General features: G+C 56.7%; 1 protein-coding gene across 3 annotated transcripts in view; it reads left to right on the top strand.

Moving 5' to 3' along the window:
• LOC137368897 (pikachurin) overlaps nucleotides 1–18041 on the top strand; it is a 251771-nt gene that overhangs the window by 20548 nt on the left and 213182 nt on the right. For all 3 annotated transcript variants that reach the window (XM_068029148.1, XM_068029149.1, XM_068029147.1), the window contains exons 2-3: nucleotides 13465–13571; nucleotides 16712–16798. In XM_068029148.1, coding sequence (XP_067885249.1) covers nucleotides 13465–13571; nucleotides 16712–16798 — 194 coding nt within the window. The remainder of the gene's footprint in view (nucleotides 1–13464; nucleotides 13572–16711; nucleotides 16799–18041) is intronic.

Here is an 18041-nt window from a genome sequence, read left to right as displayed (position 1 = left end):
TCTTTCCCCCTTTCGATCACCCTTTCCCCCTCCTCGATCACCCTTTCCCCCTCCACTATCAACCTTTCCCCCTCCTCGATCACCCTGCCCCCTCCTCGATCACCCTTACCCCCTTCCTGATCTCCTTTCCCCCTCCCTGATCTCCTTTCCCCCTCCTCGATCACCCTTTCCCCCTCCTCGATCATCCTTTCCCCATCCTCGATCACCCTTTCCCCCTCCCCGATCTCCTTTCCCCCTTTCGATCACCCTTTCCCCTCCTCGATCACCCTTTCCCCCTCCACTATCAACCTTTCCCCCTCCTCGATCACCCTGCCCCCTCCTCGATCACCCTTTCCCTCTCTCTGAACACCTTTCCCCCTCCCCGATCACACTTTCCCCCTCCCAGATCTCCTTTCCCTTTCCCCGATCACCCTTTTTACCTCCCCAATCACCTCTCCCCCTCCTCGATCACCCTTTCCCCCTCCCCGATCACCTTTTCCCCCTCCCCCCGATCTCCTTTCCCCCTCCCCCCGGTCTCCTTTCACCCTCGCCGATCACCCTTTCCCTCTCCTGGATAACCCTGTCCCCCTCCTTGATCACGCTTTCCCCCTCCTTGATCACGCTTTCCCCCTCCTTGATCACGCTTTCCCCCTCCTTGATCAACCTTTCCCCTTCCTCGATCATCCTTTCCCCCTCCCCGATCACCCTTTCCCCCTCCCCCCCATCTCCTTTCCCCCCCCCGATCACACTTTCCCCCTCCCCGATCATCTTTCCCTCTCCTCGATCTCCCATTTTCCCTCCTCGATCACTCTTTCCCCCTCCTCGATCACCCTTTCCCCCTCCACTATCAACCTTTCCCCCTCCTCGATCACCCTGCCCCCTCCTCGATCACCCTGCCCCCTCCTCGATCACCCTTTTCCCCCTCCCCGATCACCCTTTCCCCTCCTCGATCACCCTTTCCCGCTCCCCGATCACCCTTTCCCCCTCCTCGATCACCCTGCCTCCTCCTCGTTCACCCTGCCCCCTCCTCGATCACCCTTTCCCCCTCCTCGATCACCCTGCCTCCTCCTCGTTCACCCTGCCCCCTCCTCGATCACCCTTTCCCCCTCCCCAATCCCCCTTTCCCTCTCTCTGATCACCTTTCCCCCTCCCCGATCACACTTTCCCCTCCCAGATCTCCTTTCCCTTTCCCCGATCACCCTTTTTACCTCCCCAATCACCTCTCCCCCTCCTCGATCACCCTTTCCCCCTCCCCGATTACCTTTTCCCCCTCCCCCCGAACTCCTTTCCCCCTCCCCCCCGGTCTCCTTTCACCCTCGACGATCACCCTTTCCCTCTCCTGGATTACCCTTTCCCTCTCCTCGATCATCCTTTCCCCTTCCTCCCAATCTCCTTTCCCCCTCCCCGATCACACTTTCCCCTCCCCGATCACCTTTCCCTCTCCTCGATCACCCATTCCCCCTCCTCGATCACCCTTTCCCCCTCCTCGATCACCCTTTCCCCCTCCTCGATCACCCTTTCCCCCTCCACTATCAACCTTTCCCCCTCCACTATCAACCTTTCCCCCTCCTCGATCACCCTTTCCCCCTCCTCGATCACCCTTTCCCCCTCCACTATCAACCTTTCCCCCTCCTCGATCACCCTTTCCCCCTCCTCGATCACCCTTTCCCCCTCCTCGATCACCCTTTCCCCCTCCTCGATCACCCTTTCCCCCTCCTTGATCACCCTTTCCCCATCCTCGATCACCCTTTCCCCCTCCCGATCTCCTTTCCCCCTTTCGATCATCTTTCCCCCTCCCCGATCACCCATGCCTCCTCCCCGATCACCCTTTCCCCTCTCCGATCTCCTTTCCCCCTCCTCGATCACCCATCCCCCTTCTCGATCACCCTTTCCCCCTCCCCCGATCACCCTTTCCCCCTCCCCCGATCACCCTTTCCCCCTCCCCGATCACCTTTTCCCCCTCCACTATCAACCTTTCCCCCTCCACTATCAACCTTTCCCCCTCCTCGATCACCCTTTCCCCCTCCTCGATCACCCTTTCCCCCTCCACTATCAACCTTTCCCCCTCCTCGATCACCCTGCCCCCTCCTCGATCACCCTGCCCCCTCCTCGATCACCCTTTCCCCCTTCCCGATCACCCTGCCCCCTCCCCTATCACCCTGCCCCCTCCTCGATCACCATGCCCCCTCCTCGATCACCCTTTCCCCCTCCTTGATCACCCTTTCCCCATCCTCGATCACCCTTTCCCCCTCCCCGATCTCCTTTCCCCCTCCCCCGATCACCCTTTCCCCCTCCCCCGATCACCCTTTCCCCTCCCCCGATCACCCTTTTCCCCTCCCCGATCACCTTTCCCCCTCCCTCATCACATTTCCCCCTCCCCGATCACACTTTCCCCCTCCCCGATCATCTTTCCCTCTCCTCGATCTCCCATTCCCCCTCCTCGATCACCCTTTCCCCCTCCTCGATCAACCTTTCCCCCTCCTCGATCAACCTTTCCCCCTCCTCGATCACCCTGCCCCCTCCTCGATCACCCTTTCCCGCTCCCCGATCACCCTTTCCCCCTCCTCGATCACCCTGCCTCCTCCTCGTTCACCCTGCCTCCTCCTCGTTCACCCTGCCCCCTCCTCGATCACCCTTTTCCCCTCCTCGATCATCCTTTCCCCATCCTCGATCACCCTTTCCCCCTCCCCGATCTCCTTTCCCCCTTTCGATCACCCTTTCCCCCTCCTCGATCACCCTTTCCCCCTCCTCGATCATCCTTTCCCCATCCTCGATCACCCTTTCCCCCTCCCCGATCTCCTTTCCCCCTCCCCGATCTCCTTTCCCCCTCCCCGATCTCCTTTTTCCCCCTCCTCGATCACCCTTTCCCCCTCCACTATCAACCTTTCCCCCTCCTCGATCACCCTGCACCCCTCCTCGATCACCCTTACCCCCTTCCCTGATCTCCTTTCCCCCTCCCTGATCTCCTTTCTCCCTCCTCGATCACCCTTTCCCCCTCCCTCGATCATCCTTTCCCCATCCTCGATCACCCTTTCCCCCTCCCCGATCTCCTTTCCCCCTTTCGATCACCCTTTCCCCCTCCTCGATCACCCTTTCCCCCTCCACTATCAACCTTTCCCCCTCCTCGATCACCCTGCCCCCTCCTCGATCACCCTGCCCCCTCCTCGATCACCCTTTCCCCCTTCCCGATCACCCTGCCCCCTCCCCTATCACCCTGCCCCCCTCTCACCTCGATCACCATGCCCCCCTCCTCGATCACCCTTTCCCCCTCCTCGATCACCCTTTCCCCATCCTCGATCACCCTTTCCCCCTCCCCCGATCTCCTTTCCCCCTCCCCCGATCTCCTTTCCCCCTCCCCCGATCACCCTTTCCCCCTCCCCCGATCACCCTTTCCCCTCCCCCGATCACCCTTTTCCCCTCCCCGATCACCTTTACCCCTCCCTCATCACATTTCCCCCTCCCCGATCACACTTTCCCCCTCCGCGATCATCTTTCCCTCTCCTCTATCTCACCATTCCCCCTCCTCGATCACCCTTTCCCCCTCCTCGATCAACCTTTCCCCCTCCTCGATCACCCTGCCCCCTCCTCGATCACCCTTTCCCCGCTCCCCGATCACCCTTTCCCCCTCCTCGATCACCCTGCATCCTCCTCGTCACCCTGCCTCCTCCTCGTTCACCCTGCCCCCTCCTCGATCACCCTTTCCCCCTCCTCGATCACCCTTTCCCCCTCCTCGATCATCCTTTCCCCATCCTCGATCACCCTTTCCCCCTCCCCCGATCTCCTTTCCCCCTTTCGATCACCCTTTCCCCCTCCTCGATCACCCTTTCCCCCTTCCTGATCTCCTTTCCCCCCTCCCTGATCTCCTTTCTCCCTCCTCGATCACCCTTTCCCCCCTCCTCGATCATCCTTTCCCCATCCTCGATCACCCTTTCCCCCTCCCCGATCTCCTTTCCCCCTTTCGATCACCCTTTCCCCCTCCTCGATCACCCTTTCCCCCTTCCTGATCTCCTTTCCCCTCCCTGATCTCCTTTCTCCCTCCTCGATCACCCTTTCCCCTCCTCGATAACCCTTTCCCACTCCACTATCAACCTTTCCCACTCCACTATCAACCTTTCCCCCTCCTCGATCACCCTGCCCCCTCCTCGATCACCCATGCCTCCTCCCGATCACCCATGCCTCCTCCCCGATCACCCATGCCTCCCTCCCGATCACCCTTTCCCCTCTCCGATCTCCTTTCCCCCTCCTCGATCACCCATCCCCCTCCTCGATCACCCATCCCCCTCCTTGATCACCCTTTCCCCCTCCCTCGATCACCCTTTCCCCCTCCCCCGATCACCCTTTCCCCCTCCCCCGATCACCCTTTCCCCCTCCCCCGATCACCCTTTCCCCGTCCGCCGATCACACTTTCCCCCTCCCCCGATCACCCTTTTCCCTCCCCCGATCACCCTTTCCCCCTCCCCGATCACCTTTCCCCCTCCCTCATCACATTTCCCCCTCACTGATCACCCTCTCCCCTCCCCCGATCACCTTTCCCCCCTCCCCAATCCCCCTTTCCCTCTCTCTGATCACCTTTCCCCCTCCCCGATCACACTTTCCCCCTCCCAGATCTCCTTTCCCTCTCCCCGATCACCCTTTTTACCTCCCCAATCACCTCTCCCCCTCCTCGATCACCCTTTCCCCCTCCCCGATCACCTTTTCCCCCTCCCCCTCCGATCTCCTTTCCCCCTCCCCCCGGTCTCCTTTCACCCTCGCCGATCACCCTTTCCCTCTCCTGGATAACCCTGACCCCTCCTTGATCACCCTGTCCCCCCTCCTTGATCACCCTGTCCCCCTCCTTGATCACGCTTTCCCCCTCCTTGATCACCCTTTCCCCTTCCTCGATCATCCTTTCCCCCTCCCCGATCACCACTTTCCCCTCCCCCCCGATCTCCTTTCCCCCCCACCCCCGATCACACTTTCCCCCTCCCCGATCATCTTTCCCTCTCCTCGATCTCCCATTTTCCCTCCTCGATCATCTTTCCCCTCCTCGATCCCCCTTTCCCCCTCCACTATCAACCTTTCCCCCTCCTCGATCACCCTGCCCCCTCCTCGATCACCCTGCCCCCTCCTCGATCACCCTTTCCCCCTCCTCGATCACCCTTTCCCCCTCCCCGATCACCCTACCCCCTCCTCGATCACCCTTTCCCGCTCCCCGATCACCCTTTCCCCCTCCTCGATCACCCTGCCTCCTCCTCGTTCACCCTGCCCCCTCCTCGATCACCCTTTCCCCCCTCCTCGATCACCCTTTCCCCCTCCTCGATCATCCTTTCCCCATCCTCGATCACCCTTTCCCCCCTCCGCGATCACCCTTTCCCCTTCCCGATCACCTTTTCCCCCTCCAGATCTCCTTTCCCTCTCCCCGATCACCCTTTTTACCACCCCAATCACCTCTCCCCCCTCCTCGATCACCTTTTCCCCCCTCCCCCCGAACTCTTTTCCCCCCGGTCTCCTTTCACCCTCGCCGATCACCCCTTTCCCTCTCCTGGATCTCCTTTCCCCCTCCCTGATCTCCTTTCTCCCTCCTCGATCACCCTTTCCCCCTCCTCGATCATCCTTTCCCCATCCTCGATCACCCTTTCCCCCTCCCCGATCTCCTTTCCCCCTTTCGATCACCCCTTTCCCCCTCCTCGATCACCCTTTCCCCCTTCCTGATCTCCTTTCCCCCCTCCCTGATCTCCTTTCTCCCTCCTCGATCACCCTTTCCCCCTCCCCGATCACCCTACCCCCTCCCCGATCACCCTTTCCCGCTCCCCGATCAACCTTGTCCCCCCTCCTCGATCACCCTTTCCCCCTCCTCGATCACCCTTTCCCCCTCCCCGATCACCCTACCCCCTCCCCGATCACCCTTTCCCGCTCCCCGATCAACCTTTCCTCCTCCTCGTTCACCCTGCCTCCTCCTCGTTCACCCTGCCTCCTCCGCGTTCACCCTGCCCCCCTCCTCGATCACCCTTTCCCCCCTCCTCGATCATCCTTTCCCCATCCTCGATCACCCTTTCCCCCCTCCCCGATCTCCTTTCCCCCTTTCGATCACCCTTTCCCCCTCCACGATCACCCTTTCCCCCTCCTCGATCACCCTTTCCCCCTCCTCGATCACCCCTTTCCCACTCCACTATCAACCTTTCCCCCTCCTCGATCACCCTGCCCCCTCCTCGATCACCCTGCCCCCTCCTCGATCCCCCTTTCCCACTCCCCTATCACCCTTTCCTCCTCCCCGATCGCCCTTTCCCCCTCCCCGCCATCTCCTTTCCCCCTCCCCGATCACCCTTTCCCCTCTCCCCCCGATCTCCTTTCCCTCTCCCCCGATCTCCTTTCCCTCTCCCCCCGATCTCCTTTCCCCCTCCCCGATCTCCTTTCCCCCTCCCGATCACCCTTTCCCCCTCCGGATCACCCTTTCCCCCTCCTCGATCACCCTTTCCCTCTCGCCGATCACCCTTTCCCCCGCCTCAATCACCCTTTCCCCTCCTCGATCACCCTTTCCCCTCCTCGATCACACCTTTCCCTCTCCCCGATCACCCTTTCCCCCTCCTCAATCACCCTTTCCCCCTCCCCGATCACCGTTTTCCCCCTCCCCCGATCACCGTTTTCCCCCTCCTTGATCCCCTACCCCCTCCCGATCACCCTTTCCCCCTCCTCGATCACCCTTTCCCCCTCCTCGGTCACCCTTTCCCCCTCCTCGGTCACCCCTTTCCCCCTCCTCGGTCACCATTTCCCACTCCTCGATCACCCTTTCCCCCCTCCTCGATCACCCTTTCCCCCTGCCCGATCACCCTGCCCCCTCCCCGATCACCCTGCCCCTCCCCAATCACCCTTTCCCCCTCCTCAATCACTCTGCCCCCTCCCCGATCACCCTTTCCCCACTCCCCGATCACCCTTTCCCCCTCCTCGATCACCCTGCCCCCTCCCCGATCACCCCCTTCCCCCTCCCTGATCACTCTGGCCCCTCCTCAATTGGGAGGAGCTGGGTGATCGGGGGGAGGGGCTAGGTGATGGCAAGGTGGCAAGGTGATTGGGGTGGGGCAGAGTGATCGGAGTGGGGGTTGAGTGATTGGGGAGGGGCAGGTTGATTATGGGGAGGGATGTGGGAGTAAGAGAGTAGAGGATGGAAAGGGAGTGGGAGGGAGGAATGGGAAGAGTGAGGGAGAGGGTGATGGAGGGGGAAATGGAGAGGTGGAGAGGGTATGGAGAGTGAGGAGGAGGGTGAGAGAGGGGCTGAGGGAGGATGCAGGGAGAGTGTGAGGGATGTAGAAGGAGGAGGGAGAGGGAATGAGAGAGATGGAGAGGGAGGAGAAGGGAGGATGGAGATGGAGGAGGAGGGAGGGGGAAGGGAGGATGGAGAGGGAGAAGGAAGGAGGGTGGGGAAGGATGGAGAGGGAGAAGGAGGGGGGGAAGGGAGGGATGGAGAGGGATGGAGGAGGGAGAGAGGCAAAAGTGTGAGAGAGGGAGTGGCAGTGAGAAGAAAAGCAATAGAGAGTGTGGGAGAGGGACAGGTGTGAAACAGGCAGCAAGAGGAAGAGAGACAGAACGAGAGAGCAAGACAGAGAAAGAAAGACAGGAAGACAGATTGAGAGGGGAGAAAGAGAGGGGGAGAGGGAGATAAAAGAGAGCAAAATATGTCTCTCAATTAATACCATTGAAGCAAATGTGTTAAAATGAGTATTTCCTTCATGCTGGAACTGAATAATTGTGGAAAATATTAGATTATAAATTGCTGTTTAGGGACGTTGTTTGGAAAGATGCAGGTTCCACTCACTGTCCTTGTTCACTGTTTTTGCAGATCTCATTTTATTAACATCTACTGGGCAGAAGTTAATGAAAATGTTTGGTCAAACTCCTTCCTCTGGTGCCAGAATGTGTGCCTGTGGTTTGTAAACATGCTGACAGCTGCAGGAAGTTTACAAACAGGATTTAAAGCGCATTAGCTGCTGCAGTGAGTTAAAACTCATTGCCCTTTAACCTGTGCGACCTGCTGATAAATCCAGAACAGCCAAATTCTATATACTCTCCCTCTCTCACTGTTTCTGTCTCTATCCCATTCTCTGTCTCTCCTCTGTCACATCTTCTGTTTCCTCTATTTTCTCTCTCTCTGTCTCTCTCTCTTTGTCTCTCACCCATTGTCTCTCTCTGTTTCTCATTCTGTCTCTCTGTTTCTCTCACCCATTGTCTCTCTCTGTTTCTCACTTTCTCTGTCTCTCTCCATGTCTCTCTTCCATTGTCCCTCTCTGTTTCTCATTCTGTCTCTCTGTCTCGCTGTTTCTCTCACCCACTGTCTCTCTCTCTGTCTCCCACTGTCTCTCTGTTTCTCACTCTCTCTGTCTCTCTCCGTGTCTCTCTTCCACTGTCTCTCTCTGTGTCTCACTCTGTTTCTCTCTCCCAGTGTCTCTGTCTCTGTCTCACTCTGCCTTTCTCTGTCTCTGCATCTCTCTCCCACTGTCTCTCTGTGTGTCTCACTCTGCCTGTCTCTGTGTCTCCCACTGTCTCTCTCTCTTTCTCACTCTCTCTGTCTTTCTCCGTGTCTCTCTTCCACTGTCTCTCTTCATGTCTCTCTCTGTGTCTCACTCTGCCTTTCTCTGTCTCTGTTTCTCTCTCCCACTGTCTCTCTCTGTGTCTCACTCTGCCTGTCTCTGTCTCTCTGTCTCTCTCTCTGTCTCACTCTGCCTTTCTCTGTCTCTCTTTCTCTCTCCCACTGTCTCTGTGTGTCTCACTCTGCCTGTCTCTGTGTCTCTATGTCTCCCACTGTCTTTCTTCTCTCTCTCTGTGTCTCGCTTTGCCTTTCTCTGTCTCTCTGTCTCGCCGTGTTTCTCTCCCACTGTCTCTCTCTGTGTCTCGCTCTGCCTTTCTTTGTCTCTCCGTGTTTCTCTCCCACTGTTTCTCTCTCTCTCTGTGTCTCGCTCTGCCTGTCTCTGTCTCTTTGTTTCTCTCTCCCACTGCCTCTCTCTTTGTATCTCTCTCTCTGTTTCTGTTTCTTGCTCTCTCTCTGTGTTTCTCTTTGTGTTTCTCTCTCTCTGTGTCTCTCTCTATTTTTTTCTCTGTTTTCTCCCTCCCCTTGCCCCAACTCCACTCTGTCTGTCTCGTGCCTGTGACTATTTTCTGTCTCTTCCTTCTCTATTTCTGACTGTGTCACTCTCTGTTGCTCTGTCTGTTTTTCTGCTTCTCATTCCATCTTTTCTTTTGTCCTCTCTCTCTGTTTCCCTACCTCTTCCCTCAATCCCTCACTTCTCTCTCTCTCTCGGCAGTGAGGGATCTCCTCAATGTGGCAATCAGGGAGGACGGGCCCCCCGACGGCCCGCAGCCTGGACCTGTGAATTGCCACCTTGGCCAGGCCCAGGAGCAGACTGACGAGGAGATCCTCCTCCCAGCCCACGCCCCTCCGCACCAGGTGCCCAAAGATCAGGAGCGTGGGACTGAAGTGCAGCCAGATCTTGAGGAGCAGCCCCTTCAAATACTCAAAGAGGGGGTGCAACCTGGCACACTCCATATAGACATGGAACACGGACTCGTCCAGGCCGCAGAAAGTACAGGCAGCCTGGGAGTCTGTGAACCTACTTAAAAGTCTATTGCACGGGACTGCCCTGTGCAACACCCTCCACCCCAGGTCCCCGATGTAAAGGGGAGGACTCCCACGTAGAGAGACCTCCATCGGGGTTTCCCCTCGCCACCAGATGGCAACGTGGACCGCCAGGGCGTGTCCGGCCGGCTGACGAGGGCGAGGAAGTGGAGAGTGTGCAGGAGCAGCCCGTACAGGAAACCCCTCTGCACCGATTGGAATGGCACGGAGGGCATTTCCGAGAGGCAGCTCGGGTTGTGAGGGATCGGCTCCTGAGGAGGGTTTCGGGGCCTGGGTCCGATGAGCAGTTCCGGCCGAGCGGTGGTCAGCTCGGCCGGGAGCGCTCCGCTCTCCCGAGCCACCTCGCCACCCGTAGCGAGGGGCAGCCCGGTGGGCTTCGGCTACTCCTCCGCCCGCCGGTCCGTCCCCGGAGTCGGCCGCCCGGACAGCAGAGGCGCTTTCCTCCGCCGGCGGGGGAGTGCCCTGACTGGCGGAGATGACATTCCAGACTCGGAATAGATCCCGGTAAAAGACATGCAACTCCCTCAGAGAGGCGCGGCTAACGGACTCCACCAGGAGCTGCGTGTCGTCTTGAAGGCAGTGACACAGGCGGAAAAAATACGTCGCCAACGCACACCATCTGGGAGGACACTCGACGTACAGGTATCTCTGCAGGGTCCGAAGGCGGAGAGTCGCAGCCTGGGTGCGGACACACACCAGCAGCTGGCCGCCCTCCTCGATCGGGAGACTCAGGACCGCGGCAGAGACCCAGTGTTTCCTCTTGCCCCAGAAGAAATCAATGAGTTTCTTCTGGATCTTGGTGGCAAATGCAGGGGGCGGGGCCAAAGTGACCAACCGGTACCACAGCATGGAGGCCACCAGTTGGTTTATGACCAGCGCTCGGCCCCTGTAGAAAAGCACTCTGAGCAGTCCTGTCCAGCGCCCCAGCCGAGCGGTGACTTTCGCCTCCAACTCCTGCCAGTTTGCCGGCCAGGCTTCCTCAGCGGGGCTAAGGTGGACTCCCAGATAGAGGAGGTGCGTGGTGCTCCACACAAAAGGTGTTAACTCCTCCGGCAGGGAGTCCACCCGCCACAGACCCACCAGGAGTCCGGAACATTTCTCCCAATTGATCCTTGCAGAGGACGCGGCAGAAAAGGTCTGCTGGCAGTCGCGCATCCTCCGCAAGTCAAAGGGATCTGTGATCACGAGGAGCACGTCGTCAGCGTAAGCCAAGAAGACGACTCGCTTGGCCGGCTCGCGCAGAGCCAATCCCGTCAACCTCCTGCGAAGCAGGCACAGGAAGGGCTCCACGCAGATGGTATACAATTGGCCGGACATGGGGCATCCCTGACGCACTCCTCTCCCAAAGCGAAGGGGCGCCGTCAAGGACCCGTTAACCTTGACTAGACATTTCTGTGGCGCCGTATAAAAGTCTGACCCGGGCCACGAATTGCGGCCCGAGTCCGAAAGCGTGCAGAGTCCCGAAAAGGTATTCGTGATCCACCCTGTCGAACGCCTTCTCCTGATCGAGGGAGAGAAAGGTGACCGACTGACCAGTCCTCTGGGAAAGATGGATCAGGTCCCGGACCAGGTGGATGTTGTCCTGGATGGACCGGCCCGGGAGCGTTTAGGACTGGTTGGGGTGGATCATGTGGGCCAGCACGGAGCCCAGGCGGGTAGACATAGCTCGGGCAAAGATCTTATAATCCGTGCTGAGGAGGGAGACCGGACGCCAGTTTTTAAGCAGGCGGAGATCGCCCCTCTTCGGCAGCAGGACGATGACCGCCAGGCTTTCCCCCAGGACCCGCGCGTAATCGTCCCCCAGGACGTCCCAGAACGCCCTGAGGAACTCCACGATCAACCCATCCAGCCCTGGGGATTTACCCCTCGAGAGCTGGTGGAGGGCGCCAGTCAGCTCCGCCAACGTGAACGGAACCTCCATTCCTTCAGCACCCTCCGGGCAGGCCTGCGGCAGGTTCTCCCACAAAACTCTGCGCGCGTCCTCGCTGGACGGATCCGGAGAGAACAACGCACTGTAATAAGTACGGACCAGGAGGCCCATTCCCTCCGGATCCGTGATGGATGATCTGTCGTGATGGCATAACCGAGACTGGACTCCAAGTCGAGCACCCCCCTCTCTAGGCGCCTGATCTCGGCTTACCGTCTCTTGGTCGATCCCTTCGCGTACCCCGGAGAGAAGACGCAGATGTGAGTCTTGCCCACATCCCACCATAGCCTCAAGGAGGGGATGCCTCTCTGCTTACTTCTCCAATCGGCCCAGAATCGACGGAATGAGTCCTGGAATCGCACGTCCTCCAGCAGCCGGTTGTTAAAGCGTCAGTACGCGGACCCTGCCCGCATGCGGAGCGGAATGAAGTCCACCCACACCAGGTGGTGGTCGGAGCATGGCTGCGAAAAGTAGAGGTGATCGATTCGGGACCCTCCTCCTCCAGACCTCCACGTGAAGGCACTGGAGTTGGGATGGAGATTCTGCCAGACGTCCACCAAGTTGAGGGAGCTGATCAGTTTCCTCAACTTCTCCACCGACGCTTGGCTGCGCTGGGAACCGGAGCGATCCCCCACCTCGAGGGTGCAGTTAAAATCCCCCTGAGGATGATGCACTCGCCGCTATTGATGGAGCTCAAGAGAGTGGACACTTGTTCAAAGAAGCGCGCTTGCAACGCGCAGGGTCTGGGCGCGTACACGTTCATAAAGTGGAGCGGCACGCTACCCAGGCAAATGGCGAGGTGGTGAAAGTGGCCCGGCACTAGCTCCTTGACCCCCAAGATCTCCGGCTGAAAAGTCGGGGTCAACAAAACACTTTGCTGTACCAGCCCTGGGAGTGTTTGATGGGGACAGTAATGAGGGAGCTTTATTCTCTATCTAACCCTTGTTTTTTTTTCTTCCTGGGAGTGTTTGATGGGGACAGTGCAGAGCGAGCTTTACTCTATATCTAACCCTTTTTTTTCTTTTTTTTCTGTATGTAACCCCGTGCTGTACCTGCTCTGGGAGTGTTTTTTAAATTCGTTTGGGGGATGTGAGTGTCACTGGCGAGGCCAGCATTTATTGCCCTTGAGAAGGTGGTGGTGAGCTGCCTTCTTGAACCACTGCAGTCCACGTGGGGGTAGGTACACCCACAGTGCTGTGAGGAAGGGAGTTCCAGGATTTTGACCCAGCGACAGTGAAGGAATGGCGATATAGTTCCAAGTCAGGATGGTGTGTGACTTGGAGGGGAACTTGCAGGTGGTGGTGTTCCCATGCATCTGCTGCCCTTGTCCTTCTGGGCGGTAGAGGTCGCAGGTTTGGAAGGTGTTGTCGAAGGAGCCTTGGTGCATTGCAGCAGTGCATCTTTTAGATCGTACACACTGCTGCGTCAGTGGTGGAGTGAGTGAATGTTGAAGGTGGTGGATGGGGTGCCAATCAAGAGGTTTGATGGGACAATATAGAGGGAGAAAGTTCTTCAGTTTTCCAATTTATAGTTTGAGTTTTTCATTTTGTTAATGTCCCTCAATGGCCAAACCAATCATCGCCAGTGTCTCCGATTAAAAATTGGCAGTGAAATTTGTGTCGACAGGAAGCGTCCAATGGAACAAAGATGTATCCCCCCATTGCACCCCCCACCATAAAGACACTCCCCGTGCACCATGTGCTACGTGTCATTTAAGTATTTAAATGAGCTTACCTTTCCATTACAGTGTGAGGTGGATTCCTGTGTGGAGCTGGGATCCTGTTGACACAGCAGTGGGTGGAAGCACCTCTGGTTGGGTGCTGTTCAGCCTAGTGTTGAATGGCGCCTCATGAACCATGTCTGGTTAGTTTATGGCACCATACTGTGATAGAGGAATGATTGTGGGATCGATATCTTGTATTCTTGTCCTTACCAAATATCTTCTCTGAGCCAGACCGGCTGAGCCCCCCGCAGGACATGCAGCTGGACGCCCTGAACTGTACAGCCTTCACACTTCGATGGAGAACGCCTCGTCGCCATAGCGGCATCACCAGATACACGGTAAAGGAAAAGACTTCTCAAGATCAAGTGAATTCTGGTCCAGGTGGAACAGGTCAGGGGAATAAGAGGGAATCTCAATATTTGATGGCTTTCCATTCTTGCTATTCCACCCAACTGGGAAAGGATGAGAAGCTCTCGACATTGAAATGGTTCCTGGATGGAGATGGGGGTCCCCTGGTCATTATCCTGACCCCTAGGCCAGAGATAGATTGGTTCCTGATCATTGCCTTGGGCCCCCACTGGAGATTGAGATCCCCGAGTCATTACCCTGGTCCCTGCGTGGAGACGGAGGGTCTTTCAGACATTGCACTGGTCCCTGGTAGAGAGGGAGGGTCTTTCAGACATTGCACTGGTCCCTGGTGAAGACGGAGGGTCTTTCAGACATTGCACTGTTCCCTGGTGGAGTGGGAGAGTCTTTCAGACATTGTCCCGGTCCCTGGTGGAGAGGGAGGGTCTTTCAGACATTGCACTGGTCCCTGGTGGAGAGGGAGGGTCTTTCAGACATTGTCCTGGTCCCTGGTGGAGAGGGAGGGTCTTTCAGACATTGTCCTGGTCCCTGGTGGAGACGGAGGGTCTTTCAGACATTGTCCTGGTCCCTGGTGGAGACGGAGGGTCTTTCAGACATTGCACTGGTCCCTGGTGGAGAGGGAGGGTCTTTCAGACATTGTCCTGGTCCCTGGTGGAGAGTGAGGGTCTTCCAGACATTGTCCTGGTCCCTGGTGGAGAGGGAGGGTCTTTCAGACATTGTCCTGGTCCCTGACTGGAGGCGGAGGGACTTTCAGACATTGCACTGGTCCCTGGTGGAGAGTGAGGGTCTTTCAGACATTGTCCTTGTCCCTGACTGGTGGCAGAGGGCCTTTCAGACATTGCACTGGTCCCTGGTGGAGAGGGAGGGTCTTTCAGACATTGCACTGGTCCCTGGTGGAGAGGGAGGGTCTTTCAGACATTGTCCTTGTCCCTGACTGGTGGCAGAGGGCCTTTCAGACATTGCACTGGTCCCTGGTGGAGAGGGAGGGTCTTTCAGACATTGCACTGGTCCCTGGTGGAGAGGGAGAGTCTTTCAGACATTGCACTGGTCCCTGGTGGAGAGGGAGGGTCTTTCAGACATTGTCCTGGTCCCTGGTGGAGATTGAGGGTCTTTCAGACATTGTCATGGTCCCTGGTGGAGAGGGAGGGTCTTTCAGATATTGCACTGGTCCCTGGTGGAGTGGGAGGGTCTTTCAGACATTGTACTGGTCCCTGGTGGAGAGGGAGGGTTTTTCAGACATTGCACTGGTCCCTGGTGGAGAGGCAAGGTCTTTCAGACATTGCACTGGTCCCTGGTGGAGAGGGAGGGTCTTTCAGACATTGCACTGGTCCCTGGTGGAGTGGGAGGGTCTTTCAGACATTGCACTGGTCCCTGGTGGAGAGGGAGGGTCTTTCAGACATTGCACTGGTCCCTGGTGGAGAGGGAAGGTCTTTCAGACATTGTCCTGGTCCCTGGATGGAGGCAGAGGGTCTTTCAGACATTGCACTGGTCCCTGGTGGAGAGGGAGGGTCTTTCAGACATTGCACTGGTCCCTGGTGGAGAGGGAAGGTCTTTCAGACATTGCACTGGTCTCTGGTGGAGAGGGAGGGTCTTTCAGACATTGTCCTGGTCCCTGGATGGAGGCAGAGGGTCTTTCAGACTTTGCACTGGTCCCTGGTGGAGAGGGAGGGTCTTTCAGACATTGCACTGGTCCCTGGTGGAGAGGGAAGGTCTTTCAGACATTGTCCTGGTCCCTGGATGGAGGCAGAGGGTCTTTCAGACATTGCACTGGTCCCTGGTGGAGAGGGAGGGTCTTTCAGACATTGCACTGGTCCCTGGTGGAGAGGCAAGGTCTTTCAGACATTGCACTGGTCCCTGGTGGAGAGGGAGGGTCTTTCAGACATTGCACTGGTCCCTGCTGGAGAGGGAAGGTCGTTCAGACGTTGTCCTGGTCCCTGGATGGAGGCAGAGGGTCTTTCAGACATTGCACTGGTCCCTGGTGGAGAGGGAGGGTCTTTCAGACATTGTACTGGTCCCTGGTGGAGAGGGAGGGTCTTTCAGATATTTCACTGGTTCCTGGTGGAGAGGGAAGGTCTTTCAGACATTGCACTTGTCCCTGGTGGAGAGGGAGGGTCTTTCAGATATTTCACTGGTCCATGGTGGAGAGGGAAGGTCTTTCAGACATTTCACTGGTCCCTGGTGGAGAGGGAGGGTCTTTCAGATATTGTCCTGTCCCTGGTGGAGAGGGAGGGTCTTTCAGACATTGTCCTGGTCCCTGGTGGAGAGGGAGGGTCTTTCAGACATTGCACTGGTCCCTGGTGGAGAGGGAGGGTCTTTCAGACATTGCACTGGTCCCTGGTGGAGCGGAAGGGTCTTTCAGATATTTCACTGGTCCCTGGTGGAGAGGGAGGGCCTTTCAGACATTGTCCTTGTCCCTGGTGTAGAGGGAGGGTCTTTCAGACATTGTCCTGGTCCCTGGTGGAGAGGGAGGGTCTTTCAGATATTATCCTGGTCCGTGGTTGAGAGGGAGGGTCTTTCAGACATTGCACTGGTCCCTGGTGGAGCGGGAGGGTCTTTCAGATATTTCACTGGTCCCTGGTGGAGAGGGAGGGTCTTTCAGACATTGCACTGGTCCCTGGTGGAGAGGGAGGGCCTTTCAGACATTGCACTGGTCCCTGGTGGAGAGGGAGGGTCTTTCAGACATTGTCCTGGTCCCTGGTGGAGAGGGAGGGTCTTTCAGACATTGTCCTGGTCCCTGGTGGAGACGGAGGGTCTTTCAGACATTATTCTGGTCCCTGGTGGAGAGGGAGGATCTTTCAGACATTGCACTGGTCCCTGGTGGAGTGGGAGGGTCTTTCCAACATTGTCCTGGTCCCTGGTGGAGTGGGAGGGTCTTTCAGACATTGTCCTGGTCCCTGGTGGAGAGGGAGGGTCTTTCAGACATTGTCCTGGGTGAGAAAAGGTTGGGATATTGGAATCTCCCGACTGGATTGGGGTCCCAGAACTGAAGGAAGGAAGTTCCCGTAAAGTAACTGGGGGTTTGGAAAAGTGGAAATTTTCGCAAATAATATTTGAAACCAAACTGTCTGATTTATAATTCTCTTAAACTGTGTCTGTGATTCCAATTGGCCAGGTTGTGTATGCAGAGATGATGAATAACAAGCCTGTCCTGCCCAAGATATCTCAGGATCTACTGCTGATTTTGGACCATCACAGTAGGGTTAGTATCAGGGATTGTTAGAGGATTGCTAGATTTATTAATCAATATGGGTTAGTCCATAAGAAGAAAAAAACAAAGCGGGTTCAATATCCTTTGTAGTTATTTAATAATTGTCAAAAGTTGATGATGTAATTGGCTCCTTAGACAGCACCTTCCAAACCCACGACCTCTACCAACTAGAAGGACAAGGGCAGCAAATGCATGAGAACACCACCAACTGCAAGTTCCCCTCCAAGTCACACACCATCCTGACTTAGAACTATATCGCCGTTCCTTCACTGTCGCTGGGTCAAAATCCTGGAATTCCCTTCCTAATAGCACTGTGGGTGTACCTACCCCACATGGACTGCAGCGGTTCAAGAAGGCAGCTCACCACCACCTTCTCAAGGGCATGTAGGGATAGGCAATAAATGCTGGCCTAGCCAGCGATGCCCACATCCCAGAACTGAATAAAAAAAATTATGATTCTGGAAGTGCTGTGAAAGTGCAGTCAAAATGTTTTCCCCGATGCATAGAGATGATGTTTCATTGTTCAATGTTTCATTGCTCTTTCCCCACCAGTCTAGTTCTCCCTTTAAGTCCTGGGTTTTGTTGGTTAAAACTTCTCTTCACTGTCTGACCCTATCAAATCCATCAATCATCTTAACCATGCCAATCAGATCACCCGTTAATCTTCTAACTTGAGGGAATACTAGCCTAGTCTATGGAACCTGACCTTATCATTTAACTCATTTAGCCCTATCACTGTTGTGGTGACTCCACTGCACCCCACCCCTCCAAGGACAATGTACTTTCCCTGAGGTGTGGTGCCCAGCATTGAACGCAATTACTCAAGATGGTGTCTGAAAAACGCTTTCTAAAAATGTAGCGTAACTTCCACCCGTGTGTATTCCAATCCCCAAGAGATAAAATCTTTTCACCCGAAAGCTCCCTCTATTTTTCCCGACCAATGAGCCTCAGCCCCAATTTTATTTATTCATTCAGGGATGTGGGTGTCACTGGCCAGGCCAGCATTTTATTGCCCATCCCTAATTAACCTTGAGAAGGTGGTGGTGAGCTGCTTTCTTGAACCGCCGCAGTCCATGTGAGGTAGGTACACCCACAGTGCTGTTAGGAAGGGAGTTCCAGGATTTTCTCCCAGTGACAGTGAAGGAACGGCGATATAGTTCCAAGTCAAGATGGTGTGTGACTTGGAGGGGAACTTGCAGCTGGTGGTGTTCCCATGCATTTGCCAGCGGTGCCC

Source organism: Heterodontus francisci, chromosome 4 (genome assembly GCF_036365525.1).
Source record: "Heterodontus francisci isolate sHetFra1 chromosome 4, sHetFra1.hap1, whole genome shotgun sequence".
Lineage (NCBI taxonomy): Eukaryota > Metazoa > Chordata > Chondrichthyes > Heterodontiformes > Heterodontidae > Heterodontus > Heterodontus francisci.
This window is presented reverse-complemented; position numbering and strand designations above follow the sequence as displayed.